The sequence below is a fragment of the Alternaria postmessia genome (assembly GCF_024291825.1).
Source record: "Alternaria postmessia strain BMP 2775 chromosome Unknown scaffold_118, whole genome shotgun sequence".
Taxonomy (NCBI): domain Eukaryota; kingdom Fungi; phylum Ascomycota; class Dothideomycetes; order Pleosporales; family Pleosporaceae; genus Alternaria; species Alternaria postmessia.
In genome coordinates, this window is record NW_026260191.1 from 50,653 (window position 1) to 72,926 (window position 22,274).

The following is a 22,274-nucleotide window of genomic DNA, read 5'->3' on the forward strand; positions in this document are numbered from 1 at the left end:
GCGACACCAGTACCGAGCTTCGTCCACACAAGCAAGTCCGATGTTCGTCCATACAAGCAAGTCCGGTTTTCGTCCATATGAATGAGTCCGGTATTCGTCCATGCGAAAGAGGCAATAGAAAAACAAGGGATAGCACCTTTGCACGCCCGACTCCTTCAATGTACCTACCGGGCGAAATGGTCGGGCCGATACCCGTATCAGTTTTCCATAAGAGTGGACTGTGTCTGGGGTCACGAAGTTGTATTTGGTGGCCTGTCGACTTTAAGAAGCGGTACCATTCATATCCTCCACCTTTGTGAAGGATATCAGGACCCTTTTCACTCGAGAGATCCTGGACAATTTCTTACACGAGGGCCGATACTTCTTTCTATCTACGATCAGGACATCAGACGCTTTAAAAGGGTTGGATATCACTGGATACGCCATACAGGGCAGTATCACAACGCTCACCGCGTTGTCGACGGGGAACTCATTCTTGCTTTTGATCTCGGGTTGTTTGGGTCGTTCTCCTTTACTAACGCGAGCGATATTGAAAGAATTGACGACGAGGGTGGGTATCGTATCACACTTGGTTGAACTTCCATTCAGGCAGCACCAGATCGACGCTTGGTAAAATTGCTCGATCTGGAATACATAACATGTCTCTCCATTGATCTATCAACTGGTCAAATTAGTGGCCACTATACAATGCGTCTATCGATCAGCGGATGGCTTTGGAAGGTAGTGATGCATAGGATATCGGTGAGAAGATTCAAAGGTGACTTGCAGAGAGTGAGGCCTTGCATCCGCCAAATGGAAAAGCACTGGCATTGTACTTGCAGATCTGTATGTGCTAGTAGTCGATATCTGCCGCCTGTTCAGCTTGAGAGATAGCAGTTGCGAAAAGAGTGACAGTCATTTAACGTTCTTCTCTGAAACGTCTCGCTCGCTCAAAGAAGACAAGAGGCGTATTTGCAAATGTATGCAGCGCAGGTCGAAGTGCAGAGTCTGACGCCACTTCGTTCCGCCATTGGAGGAACATATGACTGCGCCTTAACAGCGCGTCTTACACCCCTGGACAGATCGTACGAAAGCATGATTCTGGGGCCTCCATCGAGAATATTCTCATATTTATCAGCAACTCCTTCTAGAGATCGGGTGTCGGTGCGACCTCGTTGGGCTGGTAGAGCATCTGACAAGCTAGTCTACACATGTCATGTATGTACCATCTTGTCAGACCGTTATGTTGCCTTGACGTTCGAAGTGTATGTAGGGCGTGTAAGCGCTAGAAAGTGTGGATAGAGGGTCTGATGTGGCTATTGGCTAGGCGCACTAGAGCGGCGCCTTTTGAACGGGGACGAAGTTTGGGGGCCAAAACCACGTCTCAGAATCCGGTATCTGTACCCGCGCCACGATTGAATGATTTCTCAGCAAGAGTATTAAGACAAGCACTGCCCATGGTTTTTTCCACGGCGCGCATTCCCTAGCCATGGCAAACCACACTTCCAAGATGATGGCAGGGTTTCGCTCTCAGCCCTACAGTCCAGTACCCACGACTCAGGATCCCTCAACCCCTACAGCGGAAAAACTCCTTGCGTCTCAAACGACAACGCCCATTCATTCAGAACTAAAGAAGAGCTCCTCACAATCATGGTCCGCTGCACAAATCCTACTGACCGCAGCGATTCCACTGGTCGCCCTTGTCGTATGGCTTGTATGCGTCCGAGCGAATCCGCGAATTTTCGATACGTTTGCGGGCGAGAAGATTGGGGGCCACCTTAGCCAAGCAGAGGCAAAAGCAGTCGATGCCATCACAGGAGCTGTACTGGCGCCTTTACTCATGGCAACTCTGAATTTTGTCTGGTTTGGCAGTGCACGCGTGTCGGCCTTGAACGAACAGCAAGCGAAGCCAATTCCCCTTCGTACGCTGGTTACCGCCAGCGGTACAACAGGCGGGAACTATGACCTTTTCAATCTCCGCAATCTACTCATGGGCAAGACTTGGACACTTGGACTCTTTGCGCTGCTAACGATGCTCTCTGCTGTTTCGAGAACAGCACTGAGCAATGTTATTGCGTACGAGGCATTTTCTGAACTCGGCTCTTCACAGACGTCTGTTCACTAAGGCTGCAAAGTGACGTTACCATCAACCAAGATTACGACGGTATAGTGTCAGGGGCCGACATCGTCTCATTGGATTTGTACGATTTCGACGGTAATCAGAATGCCCAAGTCGTCAAGGATGTGGTGTCCCTCTTAACCGAGATATCCTACGACAGTTCCGACTCAAAACTGACCAATGGTACATATGTAGCCGTGAACGTAACATCGCAATCGCTAGAGTCTCTGCCGCCGGCTATTTCCAGGCTCGAAAACGTACCGGCCTATCGACTGTCGGTCAATTGTAGCCCGGCTCTGCCAGAATCAATATCAGTAGATCAACCACTAAATTTTTACAACACGATGATCAACTTGATTATCAACAAAACTGCAGAGTCGGATAATTACTTATTTGAAGCATTCTACCCGGGTACACCTGAAAACATTCAAAAGGGAGAAGGCGACAGCCTCACATACGCCGCATCTACTCTGGGTTTCAAAGAGGCATATCTAGGCTCCCTAAGGCGTTTCGACTTGTCCAATGATACGGAACCGTCGGCATACGGCACACTCCATTACCGTACCTACAACATGACTCAATGGGGCTTCAGTGGAACAATGGGACTCATGTCTGCCTGCGGGTTGCGGTGTGTGCTGTACCGCGAACACGGCGTCGCCAACACAAGTCGCAGTTCGGACAACACCTCCAGCACCGCCGTATGGACCATTGACGCCGCCACGTTTCCCTCGCAAAAGAAACAAATCATCCCCTCCCAGCTCTCCAAATTCCAATACAACAGCCTCAACTTCCACGTCCCGGGCTCGTCCATCCCCGGTCTCGGTCCCGCCCTGTCCAACATGTACGCTGTAACGACCCAAGACTTCTTTACCGACTTCGCACACACCTTCCTCTACGCCTCGGGTGAGACGTAGCGTATCCTCTACGAGGTTGCTGCATCCAGCAAGAACGCTTCGCGCAACCTCCCCCAGTACACCATCCACGTCCCGGCATACGCAATGCAACTACAGTACCGCATCACATACGTACCCAGTATCCTCCTGGTCGGTTTAATCTGCCTGCTGGGTGCAAGCGCAGTAACTGGCACCATGGCCTTATCCGCGAGGAAGTCCCTCTCAGCGCGAGCCCAGCGCGAGGTCAACGTCACGAGACTTTTGCTGGACAGCGTAGTCGGGTTGGAGGCGGATGCAGATGAACTGGCAAAAGTGGCACAGAGAGGCAACGACGAATTAGACGCTTGGGCGGCGGGGTACAAGGTGAAATATAGAATCACGGATGATGATACGGGTGATGTAAGAATTGTTCTGGAGAAAATCAAAGCATGATAGAAATAGCATATAGATTAGAAAGAGTGTGGTGGGATTCTACATGTGGCATAGGTGGAGTATATAGGCCGAAGCAGAGTCCAAAGAGATGCGCTATCGGGGCTAACGTACCCAACGGGGTTGAAGGCTGCCAATTGTGACTTCTCTCTCTTGCCTACCCAACTCCCATCCCCAGCATAGCCGCATCAACGCACGCAATCAACACTTTATACAACAAACCTAGAACACAAAGATATGGAACCCTTTCAGGACTAATTCCAGTCCTTCAAACATACAGCGCGAATCACATCAGTGCAAAAACAAGCAGGGTGAGGCATATCTAAGAGCGGGGAATATATTTATCAACGATCTAGGAATTGCCTACAGAGCACCCGCATTATCAACAGGAATGCGTCCTCTGACCACGACATTGCAAAGCCTAGATTGCAGTGGTGGCAGCGGCATCAGCAACCTTGGCCTTGGGCTTGGGTGCCTGGGCATCGAGCGGAACGTTCAAGCCCAAACGCTCACGAGTGGTGTAGGAAGCGATACCCCCGTTAGTATCAGCTTCAGTAACGAGCTCCTTGCGACGGGTGTCAACAAGCAGACGAATGAGATCAGGGCGCATGTAATGACCCGAAAAGTCAGCCAACGCCTTGGTCAAGTGGCATTCGTTGAGGTCGATCTGCATTCCGTTAGTCCAACAACAAGGAAGGTTAGAATGGGTTTGAACGACTCACGTCAACGAACAGCAGACCATCAAAGTCCTTGTCGGGCTTGCAGACGAGGGTACCATCTGGCTTGTAGATCCTCGCATGGCCATTGTACGTTGAGGGATCAGTCTCGGGCTCCACACCTTCAGGCGTCGTCTTCTTCAAGCCCTCCACACTCAGTCTCTGGAACGGAGCCAGCGTCCACGTGCCCGTCTCAATCGCATAAGCCGGCGTGACCAAGTCAGAAGCCGGGTCTGCGACATTGGTAGCGGGATCAGGATACTTGAGCGTCTCTTTGCCAGGATACACAGGCCAGGCGGCGATGTGGATCTGCTCGCCCTCGGATACGTTGAGCGATTTGAGGAACGGGTTCATGTTTTCCCAGCAGTTGAGCTGGCCGAGACGGCCGAGTTCGGTCTGTGTGACGGACTTGAATGTATCGCCTGCGCCATCGCCGTAGACGAGTTTCTCAACGTGTGTGGGCTTGATTTTGCGGCGGTGGTTGATGACTTCGCCAGTGGGATCGATCAAGGCCTGCGCCAGGTACAACGTCGCGTGGTCGATTTCGGAGAAACCGAGCGAGACGTAGCTACACTCAACATCAGATACATGCCTTTCGTGGTGCTCGTAAGTACTAAAGATCTTACATCTGGTTATCTCTCGCCGCGCGGCGGATTCGTCGAAACTCTTCTGAATCCATGGGCAGCGAGTTCTCGCGGTACGACTTGAGCATAGGGAGCGACTGCTGGTAGTTGACCTTCCACATCCAGTAAGGGTAGCCTGGGATCCAGACTTCAGGAAAGGCAATGAGCTTGCAACCTGCAGCGCCGGCTTCGTTGATGAAGTTGATGGTCTTTTGGACGCCGGCTTCGAGGTCGAACCAACATGGCTCGGAGGTGACCTGTTACTCGGTCAGCTAGAATTTGGCAAACGAGACAATGATGTAGACTAACACAGGCAGCCTTGTACTTGGTGAGAGGCATGATGGAAGCTGTTTCGTACTGAAGGGTGTTGTGTTTTGTAGAATAGATAAAAGTCAAATATGCGATGATTGATGTTTAAACCAGAAGGCCTTCACGACTTCTTATATACCAATACCGTCATGTACAGACCCCTCTCCCTCTCGTTACACAGCATTCACCCTGCACCTGGCGACCCTTCTCGATGCTCCATTGTTTGTCAGTCCCAGCGCCAGGAGCATCTTCCCTGCTGCCGGTTAATTGACGTGCTACCCTGAGCATGGTGTGATTTTGCCGCTATCGAAAACGACCAAGAGCCACAGAAACAAATGAAGCAACTGCAGCGACCGGACCGTGTAGCAAAACAGTGGACTGATGTTGAACATGGACGCCGATGCCTCGTTGCTAGCGTTGATACTGTAGATGCCGGAGATGCCGTGACCCAGTCTTTGCGGCATCAGTACGGCGCCGGTCGGCATGTCGCCGCGTCGCGTCCTGTATCACCCGAACCATCACCGTGACTGATGTAATGCGTGTTCGACACTGATGAAAAGGCCGATGAAGCAGCGATCCAGTTTGCGACGTGATTTACGCGTCTGGTGGTGACCCGGCAGAAGCTCGGGCACGGATAGTCCAGAACATCGCAGGTACGTGGAGACGAAAGAGGCAAAAAAGAAGACTACATGTTGAATTCTTCATCCTTGAATGCTTAACACCAGGTCTATGCCTTGATGTTTGCCGGCTGTTTGAAGTATTTGCTAGGAACAAAAGGCATCTTGGTCACGACAGCCTTCCTTTTCCTCCCCCTCACGACAACCTGTACTTCGGTCCCTGCTTTGTGCATACCATCTTTGACATAACCCATGGAAATGTTCTTCTTCATCGTAGGCGAAGGACAGCCAGATGTGATGGTGCCAATCTTTTCCCCAGCCTCGTCGACGATCTCGGCACCCTCTCTGGCAGGCGATCCCTCTACGACAAGACCAACGCGACGCCGTGATACACCGCCGCCTTCAGACTTCTTCTTGAGCTGCTGCAAGATGACGGAGTCGCCGTGAAATCCGCCCTTTGCACGGCGGTCCTTGCCGATGATCCAGGATAGTCCGGCCTCGACTGGCGTGGTCGTGTCATCAAGATCGTGGCCGTACAAGCACATGCCCGCCTCTAGTCTCAGTGTGTCACGCGCACCCAAACCTGCAAAACGTAGCTCGTCTTTGGCAGAGTCGAGCAAGAACTGGGTTACGGCTTCGGTGGCGTAGGCGGGGATGCTAATCTCGAAACCATCTTCACCGGTGTATCCGCCCCGGCTGACGAGCACTTGAGCATCTGTGCCTTTGATGACAGCGTTTGCGCATTGGCCAAAGTACAGCGATTGGAGATCCTGCTTGGACTTGTCGTCTAGAACGCGAGAGAGTATCTCAGCGGATAACGGGCCCTGGAGGGCAACAAGACCCTGTCCATCGAGTATGTTCCACTCTACAGGCTGGTCGGAGTGTGCATTCTTCCAGGCTTCTAATTGTGTCTTGAAGTAGGCAGTGTCCTTTTCCCTGCAGCCGGCATTTGTGACGACGTAGAAGCGATCGGGCAGACGGGTTATGACTGTATCGTCAACAATTCCGCCTGTAGAGTGTAGCAGCGTAGACAGGGTGGACTGGCGTTCAGGTAACGAAGATAGCGACGAGGGTGTTATGCTCTCGAGGAAGGCCTCGGCGCCTGGCCCGGAAAAGTGGTGCTGGACCCTGGATGGATTAGCGCAAGAACATGATTGGAAGATTGTGGGAGTGATGGTGAGTACGCAGAGCAAGTATGAAGTCGCTGTTACCTACATATGTCCAACGTCAAACAAGCTGGCCTTTTCGCGTGTCCAGTTGTGCGAGTCGATGATGCTCATATCGCTGTACTGGACTGGCATGGCATAGCCGCCAAATGGCACAAACTTGGCGCCATACTTGCTGTGAAGCTCGTACAAGCCAGTCTTTGCCGGCTGCTCGCTTGCAGCCTCCGACGAAGCATATCGGACGTGTTGCTGCGATAGGCGTGTGAGGTTGCGGGGACGTGGGGCTGGGGTTGCGCGCGATCTTGTGGAGTAAGTCGCGACGCGCGAACATTCTGGCCTCCAAACCAGCGGTGCAAGACCATTGGCGGCCGGACGCAGGGCAACGACAGCTTTTTTCGAGGCCATGTTGGGTGGGTGAGGAGGAAATGCCAAAGAAGTTGCGTCGTCTTGCTGCTGGCGGGTACTCACGGCGGACTATATAAGACACCAATGACGGCAGGGTAGCACCCTAGGCCGCGACTAGGCCCAAGCTCCCCCGACTGGATTCCATCCACCAAAACGGCCATCGTTCCCATAACCGCCTATATCGCGTCCCGATCGCCCCAAAACAGAGCGCCGCAACCATGTCCAAGGGGAGCAAGTACCTGCTGGTGTCGCTGCCGACGTCCATCTCGCCCTCGAACCACGCCGAGGACGCCCTCACAGCGCTGCGCTCCACCGTAACCAATGACGTGGGGAACACGTCCCCGTTCGCGATTCCCAATTTCAAGATCGGAACGCTGGATGCCCTGGTGCAGCAGGCCGATGAGCTGTCCAAGCTCAACAATGCGTGCGAGGCGGTCGTGGCCAAGGTGGGCGACAGCCTGAGGCAGATACTCGACGGCGACGAGGGCAAGATACAGCAGCAGAAGACGATAAACGACAGTATGTGCACATGGGCCGTATGCGATTGGCGTCTGGCAGCTCACATGATGTAGAGCCTGTTGATCAGTACTTGCGCAACTTCCAGTGGAACAAGGTCAAGTACCGGGCCGACAAGCCCATTGCAGACCTCATAGACGCTCTGCAGAAGGTGCGTTAGGGTTAACCCTAACCTAATCCTTCTTGTTCTGTGGATCAGTACGGCTGACAACAAGGACAGGAGATACAAGGCGTCGACAACGACGTCAAGTCCAAGATGAGCCAGTACAACCAGACAAAGTCCGCCCTCCAGGCCGCCGAGCGCAAACGCACCGGAAACCTCGCGACCAAGTCCCTCGTCAACGTCGTCAATCCCAAAGCCATAGTCCGCGACTCCGAGTACCTCGACACGCACCTCATCGCCGTACCCAACAACAACGTCAAGGACTTCTACAAGGACTACGAGGAGCTATGTCCCATGGTGGTTCCCCGCTCCGCCAACGAGCTCGCCAAGGATGCCGAATTCACCTTGTTCGCCGTCACGACATTCAAGAAGCATTCCACCGAGTTTGTACACAAGTGCAGAGAGAAGCGGTGGACACCGAGAGACTACCAGTACAAGGAGGGCAACAAGGAGGAAGAGGCCAAGGAGGCGGAGCAATTAGCCAAGGACGAGAAGAAGTTGTGGGGCGAGGCGTTACGGCTAGGAAGAACGGGGTACAGTGAGAGCGCCATGATCTGGATCCATGTTCTCGCGCTGAGAGTGTTTGTTGAGACGGTGTTGCGATATGGCTTGCCGCTTGACTTTGTCGCGGGAATCGTTCAGGTGAGTTTGCGCGTGTTGGACGAGCTCAGTGTGTGAGATCTTTGTATTGGACATGTACTGACGCGAGGCACCTAGACCGATGCGAAGCAAGCGAAAAAGGCAAAGTCGAATCTCGATGGCGCGTACTCATACCTTGGTGGCAACGCCTTTGGCCGCGATAGCAAGGGCCGGATTCAGAAGGACGATCAGGCGCTGTCGACTGACATGGCGCAAGCGGGTCAGATGGGTGATCAGGAGTACACGGCGTATGTGTACTATGAGTTTGAGGTGCTATAGTGTGACAGCAAAAAGGTAGCGAGGGTTTGGTTGATAGCATAATCTGGTCATGGACTAGTGTTTCGAGTCTTATAGATGGCTTTCTGTGAAAGCGATATCATGAACAGCCTACATATTTCATGGCCACCGGAATTCATGTCCGACAGTGATGGCAGCACATGCACGCTCTACGCCTCTTGAAATCCGACCAGCTCATTGCTCATCTCCCACAACTTCTCCTCGCTCTCGACATCATACGCCCACTTCTCATATCCCCGATCTAAAAATTCATAACTCGGCTGTGGCACCGGCGGACAAACCTGACAATCGTCTAGATAAACACCTCCCTTGCCTTCCCAGCACTCTCCTACAGCTGCCCAGACAGTCGTCGCGGCTCCTTGCGCGGGGCTCTTCATGTACTTCTGTACTGCGGGGATTTCTTTCATAGCGTCTATTTCAGGTAAGTGGTCTTGCAGGCCTGTCCATATACCACCTGGATGGAGGGACAAGGCGTGAATAGGATGTGTCGTGGAAGAGCCATAGTGTCTATCAATGTAGTTTGCGAACCAAATATTTCCTGTTTTGGAATGCGCATATGCCCGATTAGGATCATACGCACCGGGTTCTCGCAGCTGAATATCCGACAGAGTGGGCGCGAAGTAGCGGTGGCCCATTGACGACACGGCGACGACGCGCGAGGCGGAAGTAGGCGTACTAGAAGCGACGAGGGCTGGTTTGAGCAGCTGGAAAAGCAGAAAGTGGGCGAGGTGGTTCACGCCGAATTGCGTCTCGAAACCATCGGCGGTTGTCGATTGGGGTATTGCCATGACGCCTGCGTTGTTGATCAAGATGTCGAGTTTACCATGGCTGGCTGCGAGGAACTCGGCAGCGAATGTGCGGACGGAAGCTAGGCTCTCGAGATCTAGGTGGAGTAGGTCGACTTTTCCGGGTGACAGGATATCGGCGAGTGCTGCTTGGCCCTTTTCGAGGGAGCGTGCAGTGCAGAAGATGTGGGCGCCTGTGGCAGCGAGAGCTCGAGCTGTTTCGACGCCTAGGCCTGAGGAGCAGCCTGTTATTAAGATAGTCTTGTCGGTTAGCTTGCCCTTGAGGCCGTTGTCATTGATAACTTGAAGGGCTGTGGGACGGGCGTCGCCTTCGCCGTTGGGATTCTGGTGGACAGCGGCGTAGCGTGTGAATTCCGGGGTGGTATACAAGGCCATGTTGAGTACTGAGGATGACAATTCGAACAGTTAGGGAACGAAGATGGAGGCGAAGGATGTAATGAGTTTAAGGTCTCAACAATCGCAATCTAAGGATGATGTGTTGGACTTGAAAACGCGTGTACGCGGCTCTTTATACACGAAACCATATTTACAGAGTATAGAAGTTGGGCGACTGTGCCTTAAGGCCGATCTTTACTCCGTGTATGTTTGGAATTGCCTGTGTAGCTTGGTATCACAAGATGTACGGACCAGCGGCGGGCGTAGACCAAGTGAGACGTTGTGATCGGTAAGCGTGAGGTTGCGGAGTTAGGGTAGAGTGATACATGGGGCGTAATGGTATGTATCGAGTCCCACGAGCTAAGCTAATATGGGATGGGACCCATATATACCCGGTAGCTCTCATCCTTGGCGTCATGTGACTGTTAGCGTGTACAGATCCAGGCGGTGGCAGAACCTTAGCGCGGCCTTTGCAACTTTCTGGAAAAAAGTTACCTGGACCCAATCACAAGCCCGACCCACGCCCAAAACACCCACGATGCCGTCTACACACAATGCCGAGAAGCCCTGGGACACGGATGATATTGACAAGTGGAAGGTACGTTTGCGCCGGATTTGCGCGCCTCCGAGAGCTCAAGACTGACATTCGTGCAGATTGAGCCCTTCAAGCCGGAGGACAATACGGCCGGCGCCTTCACCGACGAGTCGCGTTTCAGCACGCTTTTCCCAAAGTATCGCGAACAGTATCTGAAGGGGTCATGGAAGTTCATCACACAGGCGCTGCAGAAACAAGGTGTTGGGTGCGAGCTCAACTTGGTTGAGGGTTCCATGACGGTATGGACGACGCAAAAGACATATGACCCGGCGGCGATATTGAATGCGCGCGACCTGATCAAGCTGCTTGCGCGAAGTGTGCCGGCGCCACAAGCAGTCAAGATCCTCGAAGACGAGGTGGCCATGGACATCATCAAGATACGGAATCTAGTTGGAAACAAGGATCGCTTCGTCAAGAGGCGGCAGCGTATTCTCGGGCCAAACGGATCGACGCTCAAGGCACTGGAGCTGCTCACCGAAACCTATCTGCTGGTACAGGGAAACACCGTCGCTGCCATGGGTCCCTACAAGGGCCTCAAGCAGGTTCGGCGCATCGTCGAGGATACGATGCACAACATCCATCCCATCTACGCTATCAAGGAGCTTATGATCAAGAAGGAGCTCGCCAAGGTAAGTCGTGGAAGCGCCAATTGCATATGCGACGTACACTGACTTTGCGCCACCACGTAGGACCCGGAGCTAGTCAACGAGAGCTGGGATCGCTTCCTCCCCAACTTCAAAAAGCGCTCGCTCAGCAAGCGCCGCGTACCCCACAAGGTTACCGACAAGACAAAGAAGACATACACACCGTTCCCGCCGGCCCAGGAGAAGAGCAAGGTGGATCTGCAGATCGAGAGCGGAGAGTACTTCTTGGGCAAGCACGCAAAAGAGAGGAAGGTACAGGAAGAGAGGGAAGACAAGATGAAGGACAAGATGGACGCAAAGCGCAGGGAAAGGATGATGGAATATGTCGCACCAGAAGAGGATGGCGACAAGAAGCAGAAGAAGGAAAAGAAGCGGAAACGGGAAGAGGGCGAAGGCAAGGAAAAGAAGAAGAAGAAGCGCAGTTCCGAGGGCGAGGCCAATGGCGATGCTTGAGCCATATTTTGCATTGCAATACCGAAGTTGCAGCGACATGCTGCAGGTCGTGGAGTATAGGCGTATTCTTCCTTCTCCTCTAGGGAACACCACAAAAAGCATTGACAGGTGTTTAGGTTAGCTTGATAAGTTCAAATACCCAATTCTGTATTACCACCATCACATGTCGTTTCTTTTAGGATTACCGGGCTCAAGGCCACTGCTTGGCGCTCTATACTTGGCGACAGGCGCTCAAACATATTGTGTCTCACATACGAACCTGACATATCAGCCGCAGTGCAACGTCGACAGTTCTTCACCATGTTCCTGCGACTCTGTCTCCATACCCAGGCCAAATACCTCGCTGCCTTGCTCAAATCTGTAACATAATGCGGAATCTGTCTGCTATTCTAGCACATGTCGCCTCGGTCGACTTGGTACCATGGACGCTGCAACGTCAACCATGTTGGCAAGAAAGTCCTCTCTACAACCTGGCCTTTCAAACCTCACTGGACGCATCACAAACCTACGCATTTTGCGCTGAATTCTCTTCTCCTTTGGGTAAAGTGCATGCGAAACCGCGTGATATCTACGAGCCATGGACCCACAACCCAGTTTGCACACCACATCTCTCCGGCATCAACGACACACTATGCGTTTACACACACGCTACTTTTGCTGGAGGACGTGGAATTTCAATCGTGACGACACCGCGTCTTGCCCGGCAATTTGCTGTGTTACCGGCGTTTCTCGAACAATCGATTCATGCAGCGCGGAATATCAACACACCTACAAACGTGTATCGAGCGACTGAAATACCAGGAAAGGGCATCGGCATGCTAGCCACACAACCCCTTGCGTTCGGCGACGTCGTAACAAGTCACACACCAGCACTGGTCGCCTATTTAGAAGCCGAGTTATCGACCTTAGATCGCGAAACACTCTGGCGCACTGCTATCTCGCAACTACCACCGACACTCCAAGAAAACTTCCTCTCCCTAGCGACCGTGTATGGAGATGAGAGGGTGCGGGTCCAAGACATTGTTAAAGCGAATACCTTCCAGATCCTGCTCGGGGGCGCAAATCATCTGGCTGTGTGGCCCGAGACGTCGAGGTTGAACCACGCGTGCGCGCCAAATGCGCAGTATGTGGTGGATGCGGATATGTTGACGCATACGGTGCGTGTGACGCGGCCGATCGCTGAGGGCGAGGAGATCACGATAAGTTACACGAGTCCGCTGGAGGAAACGGACGTTCGATGGCAGCATCTGCAGCAGGGGTTTCATTTCATGTGTACGTGTAAGAGGTGTGCGAATCCCCGTTCTGACGTTACCCTTGAGCGTATCAGGATTTTGGAAAAGAAGCTCAATGACTGGTCGTCCGCCTCCTCCTCCGGTTCGGTCGACATGGCGGAAGAACTGCTATCGCTCTATCGCCAAGAGGGTCTCGAGGGTTTCATGGACATGCCGTATGGGTTCGCGGCGCTGGCGTATAGTACTGTTGGCGATAGGGAGAAGGCGTTGAGCTATGCGGAAAAGGCGCAAGAGGCTATTCAGATGAAAGACGGGGTTTGGACAGAGAACTGGAAGATGTGGGAGGGGTTCAAAGGAAATTTGAAAGGGCATTGGAGTTGGAGGCGGAGGAGAGTGTGATGGGTCGCATTTCAATCGAGAATGCAACGTGTCAAAATAAACTAGACACTAGTCACTGAGTTCGATGTGAATAGCATCATACCGAAGCTGTGCTCTACTAAGCTGTCGACTATCGTAGTTGGAAAGTCGTTGCGCCGCTCACGATGTAAAGGGCGCCGCCAAGAATTAGCGAGTGTGGGGTGGGAATTGGATCAGCCACTCCCGGCATCTCGTGGCACCGTCCCACCCAACACCACCCACCTGCATCATGAATCCCTATGGAACTTGGCACGCCTTCACGACCCAGCGCTTCAGCCTTCGCGGAACCTGTCGATGAAACTTCCATCCGTCTCCTACACTTCTCGCGGTCTGAAGATGGCATCTTCACTGGCAAGTTACGGCGGTTCCCGATCGCTGGTGCACCTCACTATTACACAGCCAGTTATGTGTGGGGCGAGCGAAAGTACACGGGAGTTACGATTAATGTGAAGACTGGAACACTGCCCATATTGGACAGTCTTGTGCCCTTTCTAAAGATGGTTACTCGTCACAGCGATTTCAAAGCTAGTGACTGGTGGTGGATCGATTCATTATGTATCAACCTCGACGACAGCCGCGAACGCGAGAAACAGGTGCGCATCATGGCCGACATCTACAAGAGGGCAAGAAGAGCAATAGTATGGCTTGGTGAAGAGAAAGAGAGAGACAGCGACTGTACAGATGCGATCGAATTTATGCACTACCTCTCCACTTTACAGATCGCATTCAATGGAGACGACATTGCTATGCGCAAAAAGCTTGAGAACCCTGAGTTCACCGAGAAGTGCGCTGCTGTCAGCGCGCTGCTAGCTAGACCGTGGTGGACAAGAGTGTGGACTCTGCAGGAGTTTGTACTTCCGAAAGAGGCGAAGCTGTACTGCGGCATGGCGAGCATTAGCCGCGGAAGGTTCAAGAGTGCAATCTACAGCATCTTTCTTTGCAGCACCATCAGCCAAGAGTTTGAACACGAGCTCGTACCGCGGAAGCTATTCGATGGAGCGTTCAATCGTCGTCGCATTCATCAATGGTTCACCAAACCAGCCTCGGTCGGCATCAATCTGATCGCTATCATGGCGTATCTTGGCAACCACTCCGCGACCGACAGCAGAGACCGCATATACTCCGTTCTTGGCCTGATCAGCGAAAAGGATCGAGAGCTCATAGGACCCGCCGAATACACTACCGATGTTGCGCATCAATTTGCGAAACTTGTTCGCTCCTTCTGGCATGCTCACAAATCGCTGGACATTATTTGTTTCACGCATCTGTTCTGCCGCCACGCCGCGGTCAGCGATCCAGGCGCTGAAGATGCAGCACCCACCTGGACTCCAGACTGGAGGACGACTATCGACTTCGCTTCACCTGTACCGCTCATGGCAAGCCAAAGTGCCTGCGAACACATTGGAAACTTCAGGCCGCTGCGGTCGACGCGGTGGAAAGCTTCATATGACGCGCCTGGATCCCGTCTGAGAAAAGAAGCAAACGTCTCTTTCTCCGGTGATCTGAAGGATCTTTACTGTGACGGTGTCATCTTAGATACCATACATGGCCTTGGAGGACTTGACGGACAGGAATTACGATGCCAGAGCTTCGTGTGTAGCGAGGCTGGCCATAAGCTGGTGCAGTCGCAACGAGAGCAACGCAGTGCACCGAGAGCTACGATGTTGCCCATGGATTGGCTCGAATCTGTAGCACGCTCTCTGGTCATCGACCGCCAGGACAAGTACCTCTGCTTCCAAGCACCAGTGCATTACATCACCGACTTCCTCTTCCTTTGCCATGCGTGCATCGATGGCGACCCAGTCGACTGGAGCTTCTCCACATGGTTCGAGCATAACAGGAAGCTACTGTTCGGCACCGCATCGCTAGAGGACCTTGTAAATCAGGTACCCACCGAGTTCACATCGCCACCCCCGACACTACATCGACCACCGTCCCACCCCATGCACCAGATGAACGATAAGCTCGATACCTTTCTCTCGCGCTTTCACGATACTGTGCGGAAGAAAGCACGTCGGTTGATGGTCACCGAACAAGGCCATGTTGGTGTGGCACCGTGTCGCGCACGGCCGGGCGATGTTGTTGCTATTCTGTTCGGGTGTAGCATTCCGCTTGTCCTGAGGAAGGAGACACAAGACGCGTGGTGGGTTGTGGGCGAAGGTTTCGTGTATGGCTATATGAATGGCGAGGTTGCCGACCTGGTCAAGAGCGGGAGGATCGTCAGGCGTCGGCTGAGGCTTGTGTGAGCTGCTGCGCTACCACCACGCACGGTATCGGAACTTGTCAGGATATCATCAACGACACCTTACCTATCGTCTAATGCGCTACCCCCCCGCTACAGTGTTCGAGAAACATAAGGCAGGTGGGGAAATCGCAGAGCCGTGGTTGACGTCATGAGCGGTGTCTAGATTTGAGAGACGCTAAGATGTACACAACCGAGCTTGGTTCATCCAAGCTTTGCTTGACCTTCCCAAAGCCATGATTCGTCTACATGAGCAACCAAGTCGATCTCCCATCGAGACGGCCTCTCAACATCACAAAGAGCTTGTGTCTCATCGACTTATCCCGCCGGCGTTGCTCAACCTAGCTTTAGTACCTGACTAAGGCTCTCGGAAGCAGCACAAGATGCGGGGACAGCCTATGTATTCGTCTGTGCAGTGGCCACATGTCAAGCCGGATAAATGTCCGGCAACCCTCTAGCAAACACGGATCTTGATGTATAGGGGAAGATCATCATGCTAATTCGAATTCGCATCTTTCACATACGTCAAGCCGACGGCCAGCATAATCGACACCCGAATGGTGTCTAGATTTAAGGTTTTGGACCAGAAGCATAGGCGTCTTTTAACAGCTGCATGTCACAGGCTACAGTCTTTCCAGGAAGCTACATCAGTCGGCAGACATCGAGTGTTCCACGTATCCGCACTTCTCTCCCATTTGACTCGTGTACGATGTGGACGTATCTCGCTCTTGTATTGGCCACTGTGGCCTCAGGTATGCCTACCCTTTGATATTTACTTGAACGAGAGTCTTATACCTGTAGGCCAAACCACACTCGATCAGCCGCCTGGTCCAAACACATGGCCACCAACATCAACGTTAGCATCCACCCTCAACCTAGCACCCAGTGTCACACCCAATATCATCAACCCAGATGCGCCAGATGCACAAAGAATTTGCCCTGGATACAAAGCCGCTAATGTCGTTACTTCCGACAACACCATCACTGCAGACCTGTCTCTCGCCGGTCCTGCATGCAATGCGTACGGAAATGAAATTTCAGACCTTGTCCTCGAAGTTCAGTACCAGAATGCTGCTCAGCTCAACGTCAAGATCTACACCAAATACGTTACTCCATCAAACAGATCCTTGTACATTTTGGACGAGTCTCTCAGCCCTAGTGGCAGTGCCTCTCATGAGTGTACTGCTAGCAATAGTGATTTGAGGTTCGAGTGGACTAATGATCCTACCTTCCAATTCCGGGTCAAGCGTGCAAAGACTGGTGAGACAATTTTTGACACCTACGGCCACAAGATCGTGTTCGAGGACCAATTCCTCGAGCTAGTCACGAACATGGTCCCAGAGTACAATATCTATGGACTACCAGAAGCGATCCGTGGAAGCTTTCGCTTACCAAATCAGTACACACAGACCTTCTGGAATCAATACAATGAGACGAACGATCAACAGATTGATGCGAATATGCATAGCACGCACCCAGTCTACCTCGAGACCCGTTACAATAATGGGTCCTCCAAGTCACACGTGGTATACGGTCGCAACCTTCACGGTCAAGAATGGCTTCTACGCCCGGATCGTATCATCTACCGGACAATCGGTGGCAGCTTCGACTTCTACTTCTTCAGTAGTCCTTCGCCAACGGAGGCTTTGGCGCAGCAGCAGCTTGGTGTGATTGGCACACCCGTCATGCAGCCTTACTGGGCGCTTGGTTTCCATCAAGTTCGTTGGGGCTACCAGAACTGGACTGTTCTACAGGAAATTATTGATGGATATGCGGCTGCGAATATTCAACTCGAAGCGATTTGGAACGACTTGGATTACCTGTTTCAGTATCGCATCTTCACCCATGATAATAATACATATCCCATGGATGAAGGCAAAGAGTTCCTCGCCAAGCTGCATGCAAATGGTCAGTACTGGATGCCTATACTAGACCCCAACGTGTATGTGCCGGCACCAGGCAACGGGACTGACGCAAATCCTACCTACGATCGCGGAAAAGCACTTGATCTCTATATCAAGCATGGAGAAGGGCACACAGATGACTACATCGGCATCCAGTGGCCAGGCTTCAGCGTGTGGCCCGACTTTTTGCATAACGCGACTCAAAACTTTTGGACGAATGAGATGCAGTTGTATCATGATCAGCTTCCATTTGATGGTTGGTGGCTCGACATCTCTGACTTGTCATCGTGGTGCACTGGCTCGTGTGGGACAGGGAGACTTGCGGATAATCCAATCCACGTGCCTTTCAAGCTGCCTGGAGAGCCTGGTCAGATCAACTATGACTATCCCGAAGCTTTTGACCAAACAAACGCGACCGAAGCAGCGTCTGCGAGCGCAGCAAGCGCGTCGCAAGCATCAGCTTACCCCACGCCAACCACAACTGTCGGCACGGCCACTGTGTGATTCACTTCAGCAACTCCCGGCGTCCGGAACATAACATTTCCGCCCTATGCCTTGAACCTGACTCTCGAAGGGCACTCACTCCTACGTCAAGCGGTTGCTCCCTACGCCACGCACAATGATGGATATAACACGACGGAGTACGAGCTGCACAATACTTACGGCTATGTCTCTGGTAAAGCAACCTACAATGCGCTCCTGTCTGTGTTCCCAGGAAAACGTCCGTTCTGGATTGCGCGATCAACATCACCCGGCTCCGGTGCTATAACTGGTCACTGGGGCGGCGACACAAACTCGCGTTGGGGTAACATGTACATGACCATTCCTCAAGCATTGACCTTCAGCATAGCTGGCATTCCTTACTTTGGTGTCGAGACGTGCGGCTTCAACGGAAATGCCGATATGGAGCTCTGCACGCGATGGATGCAGCTCAGTGCTTTTTTTCCTCTATATCGCAACCACAACTCCCGCAACACAATTGCGCAGGAAGCATTCAGGTGGGCGACTACTGCGGAAGCCACTCGTCGTGTGATGGATGTGCGCTTCCGTCTCTTGCCCTACCAATACACACTATTTCATGCTGCGCACAAGCGCGGTGAAACAGTGTTGCGCGCGTTGTCATGGAACTTTCCTGACGACGAGTCGCTGAAAAGTGTTGATAATCAGTTCATGCTCGGACCTTCCATCTTGACCACGCCGGTACTAGCTCCACTGCTGCGCGTCTCACAAGGAGTGTTCCCTGGTGCGCCACATACGCGGTGGTACGATTGGTATACGCTCAAAGAGGTGCACGCCCAGCCAGGTCAGAATGTAACATTAGATGCACCGCTCGAGCACATCCCAGTACACGTGCGTGGTGGCAGCATTATCGCAAGTCAGAAGCCTGGGAGTACGACCAAAACGACCAGGATGAATCCGTGGAGCATCCTAGTCGCGCTCGACGGTAAGCGGGAAGCCGAAGGGGAGCTTTACCTCGACCACGGTGTGAGTCAGGAGCCCACTGAAATCAAGGAGATTAAGGTACGTGCGGATTCTGAACTGTCTGGATTGTGGAATCAATTGCTGACTTGTGAATAGTTCTCGTTTGCTAACGCTACCTTGACGACGTCAATGACTGGCTCCTACGAAGACACCAATGCGTTGGCCAATATCACGATCGCTGGTTGGGTCCAGGACAATAGTCTCGTCGAATGTGGCGCTGTCAAGATCATGTCTGGTGGGAGGGGTGTAGACTCAGGCAACGTTAAGATCACGAGCGATAATGGCGCCGTGCACGTGACGGGGTTGGAAGATGTGGCCAGGGCATTTCATTCAAACCTATCTATCAGCTTCATGTAGGTCTGTTTACTTTGTTAAGGACCCACAAAACAGAGGAGAGAAACTCGAAAGTTGAGGTATTAGTAGGCATCGGTTTAGGCGTGGGTAAACTACCGTGTTTGCCGCGTACGCATTACCACCACCACTCAGCGGAGGCGCCAAGTATGCGGCGTGGCGCATGTGCAGTGATTGCTTCTTCGGCTGCGGCTGAGCCCTGTGATGGAAGGCAGCTCCGCCCTTCTTATCAGACCAGAGCCTTGTTCACATACGCGCTCCACTCAATGGCAGGCAACGAAGAACATATCAAAGACTAGAATCCCTCAAGCTCGCAATACAAACGACCCTTGGTATATTCCTTTTTGCTGTATATGGCAGCAAGAAATCATGCGAGAGTGCTCCAGCTCTCATGGGCCGTCGTAGATACCCTCGAGTTTCTGTGGCGCATCAGGCTGTGACCTCGTCGACATCCCCACATCGGACCAACGCATCCTGACTATCGATGATGAGGCGAAATACATGTCAAATGACCGTACTAATGCCTTGAACGTACTCTCATTGGAGGTACAAGGAAAGAGACATCTTTGTGTACAGTGCCGTGCGCTGATCGGGGGCTGATGTGCATCGTGGCGTTACCAGCCGTGCGCCACTCCGCATCATGATTCGCATGACGCCGACTCAGCTCGCCAACACCCTTTCTTATTTCCAATGAGAGCAATACAGCTTGGAGATAGGCTTGCTGCGATGCTCTACAAATGCATAGTTCGTGCACCTGCTGGCGACTGTATCTTCGCACTCCTTCTTTCGTCCTTAGCACTCTATCAGCACTCTGCTTTAGATCGAACAAGCTGTACTGGATTCCTCACGTTGTGTCGGATCCAACGGGGCTGATTGAATGGCCTACTCCTGAGGCCGGTGTGAAACTCAACTTCAAAGATACCGTCGTGGTATATTACACTTCAAATTTCGCTAACCAGCTGCGCATCAACTGCAAAGAAAGCACAGGAGGGGATTCATGGGGTAATCTCACTGCGCCTGCCTCATACCATAGCGATGCTGCTAACCGAGGTCGAAGGACAGTCGTTCACCATTGACGAGCAGAATGGGTCCACCTTAGTGTCGCCGATAGGTTTAGGGCGTGTGTATGATGACTGGCCTGCACAATGTACGCTTCAATTGTATGCGGGAGACAGTGGGTTATACGTCGATGGCTCTGTTGTGATACCTGTGTCTTCCTCCGAAACGCAAGCCGCAACAGTCTTTGACTCAACTTCGACTCACCTATACGAGACGATTTCATCAAGCGCTATATCCACGGTCCCCACTATCATTTCGACGACGAGCCCTGTTATTTCGACGTCTTCGACATCGCCTACGACCACTTCTTCCGGAGACACAAGTGATGGCGATGGTCTATCCACAGGAGCCAAGGGTGGCATAGGTGCTGGGGTAGGTGCCTGTGCTCTACTTCTCGCAGGGGCTGCGTACCTGTTCTATCGCAGATCCCGCAAGGCTAAAGATTCGCACGAACATGCAAGCTACCAGACCGACCCCGAGCAATACAGTAAACCAACTGGTGTTGCGGTTGCACATCACGCGGCGGATGGCGGTTACAACAGACCGTACAGCGAGGCTACAACATGGTCGCAGGGTCATCAATCGCCGCAAGCGCCACCACAAGAGCTCGGAAGTATGCGATGAAACCGGAAGGATTTGTTAAAATTGAAGGATAGTGTACATTAATTGATAAACGAGCTTGATGCATCTACCTAGCCTTCTAAGGTGAACTATAGCTTACTGAATTAAATTTACAATGTACAAATCGAACGTCGCGAAGTGGATGTGTCGACGTATGGTTGATCCCAGAGATGGCACAACCTTGGAACCATCTGGGATCGGCGCGTGCTACTGCACCCGGGAGAGACAAACAACCAAGAACGTTGAACAACAACCATCAAACACCCATCCGTCACGTCAATGACTGGATCTCGGGCGCCCGATAAGTCCGTCAACTTCTAATAATGACAACGGACCGCGAGGGATGAATGGCAGCCTTGCGCGATGCTAGATCGAGAGCCCGCGCGGATGTTCCAATTAAGCCTAGCGTTGCCGCCACCAACTCTGGCCCCGCGCGCAACCCCAAACGATCTCTTTGACCAGGTACTTATGCACTTCAGGCCTCAAAGATGCTAGGATATGCAGATTCTCTTCAGTCCGACGGGAATTATGTTGCGCCGGAGACTGTCAGAGAGGCGTGTATAAGAAGAGGTGGGTTTCGTACTTTTGCGACTTTCGACATCAGCACCTGCGGACACCAGCCAGATTAGCATCTGCCATCATCACATCATCTCTCAGAGATTCGTCGCATCACCAATTCATAGTCTCTCTAAGATAGCTATCCGCTCCATCGTCTCAAAAACAGTTATACGAAATGGTCACCGTAGCAGTCATCGGAGGGACAGGCTCTGTCGGCAAAACAATCGTCGACGCTTTCGTAGCAGAAGGCACTCATGAGGTCATTGTAATCTCTCGCAAGGTTCGTGATCATACTTTTGTATCATCAAGTGAACCATAAGTTCTGATCAATATGCAGGTTCCGGAAGGCAAGAGCGCTGCCAAAGTCATCGCGGTCGATTACACCAACATCGAAGAGCTCACCAAAACGCTTGAGGAAAACAATATCCATACCGTCATTTCAACCATTGTCATGTATGATCCCGAAGCTGCACGGGCAGAGCGGAACTTCATTGCAGCTGCAGACAAGTCCTCCTGCACCAAGCGCTTCGTAGTAAGTAATGTTACAAGGTAACAAGGAGTTGCTTCCTTTTGTTATGCAGGCCGCAGGAAGGAAGACCATCGGGATAGCCGCGATGGAAGGTCGCTGATCCAAGGCGGGGCCTGGGATCACGTGACGTGCCAT

General features: G+C 52.4%; 9 protein-coding genes across 9 annotated transcripts; 6 read left to right on the forward strand and 3 right to left on the reverse strand.

The window, feature by feature from the left end:
• Positions 1-1,492: 1,492 nt before the first annotated feature.
• On the forward strand, positions 1,493-3,012 carry J4E82_010283 (uncharacterized protein; the record flags this gene model as incomplete). The annotated part of the gene is made up of 3 exons (XM_051736498.1): positions 1,493-1,500; positions 1,522-2,091; positions 2,115-3,012. The coding sequence occupies 3 exons, from the start codon at positions 1,493-1,495 to the stop codon at positions 3,010-3,012; spliced, it is 1,476 nt and encodes a 491-aa protein (XP_051583754.1).
• Positions 3,013-3,841: 829 nt separating this feature from the next.
• On the reverse strand, positions 3,842-5,356 carry J4E82_010284 (uncharacterized protein; the record flags this gene model as incomplete). Its single annotated transcript, XM_051736499.1, has 5 exons — positions 3,842-4,087; positions 4,143-4,704; positions 4,763-5,016; positions 5,069-5,116; positions 5,264-5,356. The coding sequence occupies 5 exons, from the start codon at positions 5,354-5,356 to the stop codon at positions 3,842-3,844; spliced, it is 1,203 nt and encodes a 400-aa protein (XP_051583755.1).
• A 439-nt stretch (positions 5,357-5,795) lies between these two features.
• On the reverse strand, positions 5,796-7,256 carry J4E82_010285 (uncharacterized protein; the record flags this gene model as incomplete). The annotated part of the gene is made up of 2 exons (XM_051736500.1): positions 5,796-6,813; positions 6,901-7,256. 2 exons carry the CDS (start codon positions 7,254-7,256, stop codon positions 5,796-5,798), a joined length of 1,374 nt encoding a protein of 457 aa, XP_051583756.1.
• A 218-nt stretch (positions 7,257-7,474) lies between these two features.
• Positions 7,475-8,853, forward strand: J4E82_010286 (uncharacterized protein; the record flags this gene model as incomplete). The annotated part of the gene is made up of 4 exons (XM_051736501.1): positions 7,475-7,775; positions 7,829-7,923; positions 7,993-8,577; positions 8,653-8,853. 4 exons carry the CDS (start codon positions 7,475-7,477, stop codon positions 8,851-8,853), a joined length of 1,182 nt encoding a protein of 393 aa, XP_051583757.1.
• A 167-nt stretch (positions 8,854-9,020) lies between these two features.
• J4E82_010287 (uncharacterized protein) lies at positions 9,021-10,052 on the reverse strand (the record flags this gene model as incomplete). Its single annotated transcript, XM_051736502.1, has 1 exon — positions 9,021-10,052. One exon carries the CDS (start codon positions 10,050-10,052, stop codon positions 9,021-9,023), a length of 1,032 nt encoding a protein of 343 aa, XP_051583758.1.
• A 538-nt stretch (positions 10,053-10,590) lies between these two features.
• Positions 10,591-11,744, forward strand: KRR1 (ribosomal RNA assembly protein krr1; the record flags this gene model as incomplete). Its single annotated transcript, XM_051736503.1, has 3 exons — positions 10,591-10,650; positions 10,707-11,276; positions 11,337-11,744. 3 exons carry the CDS (start codon positions 10,591-10,593, stop codon positions 11,742-11,744), a joined length of 1,038 nt encoding a protein of 345 aa, XP_051583759.1.
• Positions 11,745-13,632: 1,888 nt separating this feature from the next.
• Positions 13,633-15,639, forward strand: J4E82_010289 (uncharacterized protein; the record flags this gene model as incomplete). Its single annotated transcript, XM_051736504.1, has 1 exon — positions 13,633-15,639. One exon carries the CDS (start codon positions 13,633-13,635, stop codon positions 15,637-15,639), a length of 2,007 nt encoding a protein of 668 aa, XP_051583760.1.
• Positions 15,640-16,344: 705 nt separating this feature from the next.
• Positions 16,345-19,378, forward strand: J4E82_010290 (uncharacterized protein; the record flags this gene model as incomplete). Its single annotated transcript, XM_051736505.1, has 4 exons — positions 16,345-16,387; positions 16,437-17,710; positions 18,182-19,060; positions 19,118-19,378. The coding sequence occupies 4 exons, from the start codon at positions 16,345-16,347 to the stop codon at positions 19,376-19,378; spliced, it is 2,457 nt and encodes an 818-aa protein (XP_051583761.1).
• A 2,407-nt stretch (positions 19,379-21,785) lies between these two features.
• On the forward strand, positions 21,786-22,239 carry J4E82_010291 (uncharacterized protein; the record flags this gene model as incomplete). Its single annotated transcript, XM_051736506.1, has 3 exons — positions 21,786-21,890; positions 21,948-22,142; positions 22,192-22,239. 3 exons carry the CDS (start codon positions 21,786-21,788, stop codon positions 22,237-22,239), a joined length of 348 nt encoding a protein of 115 aa, XP_051583762.1.
• Between the last annotated feature and the right edge of the window lie 35 nt (positions 22,240-22,274).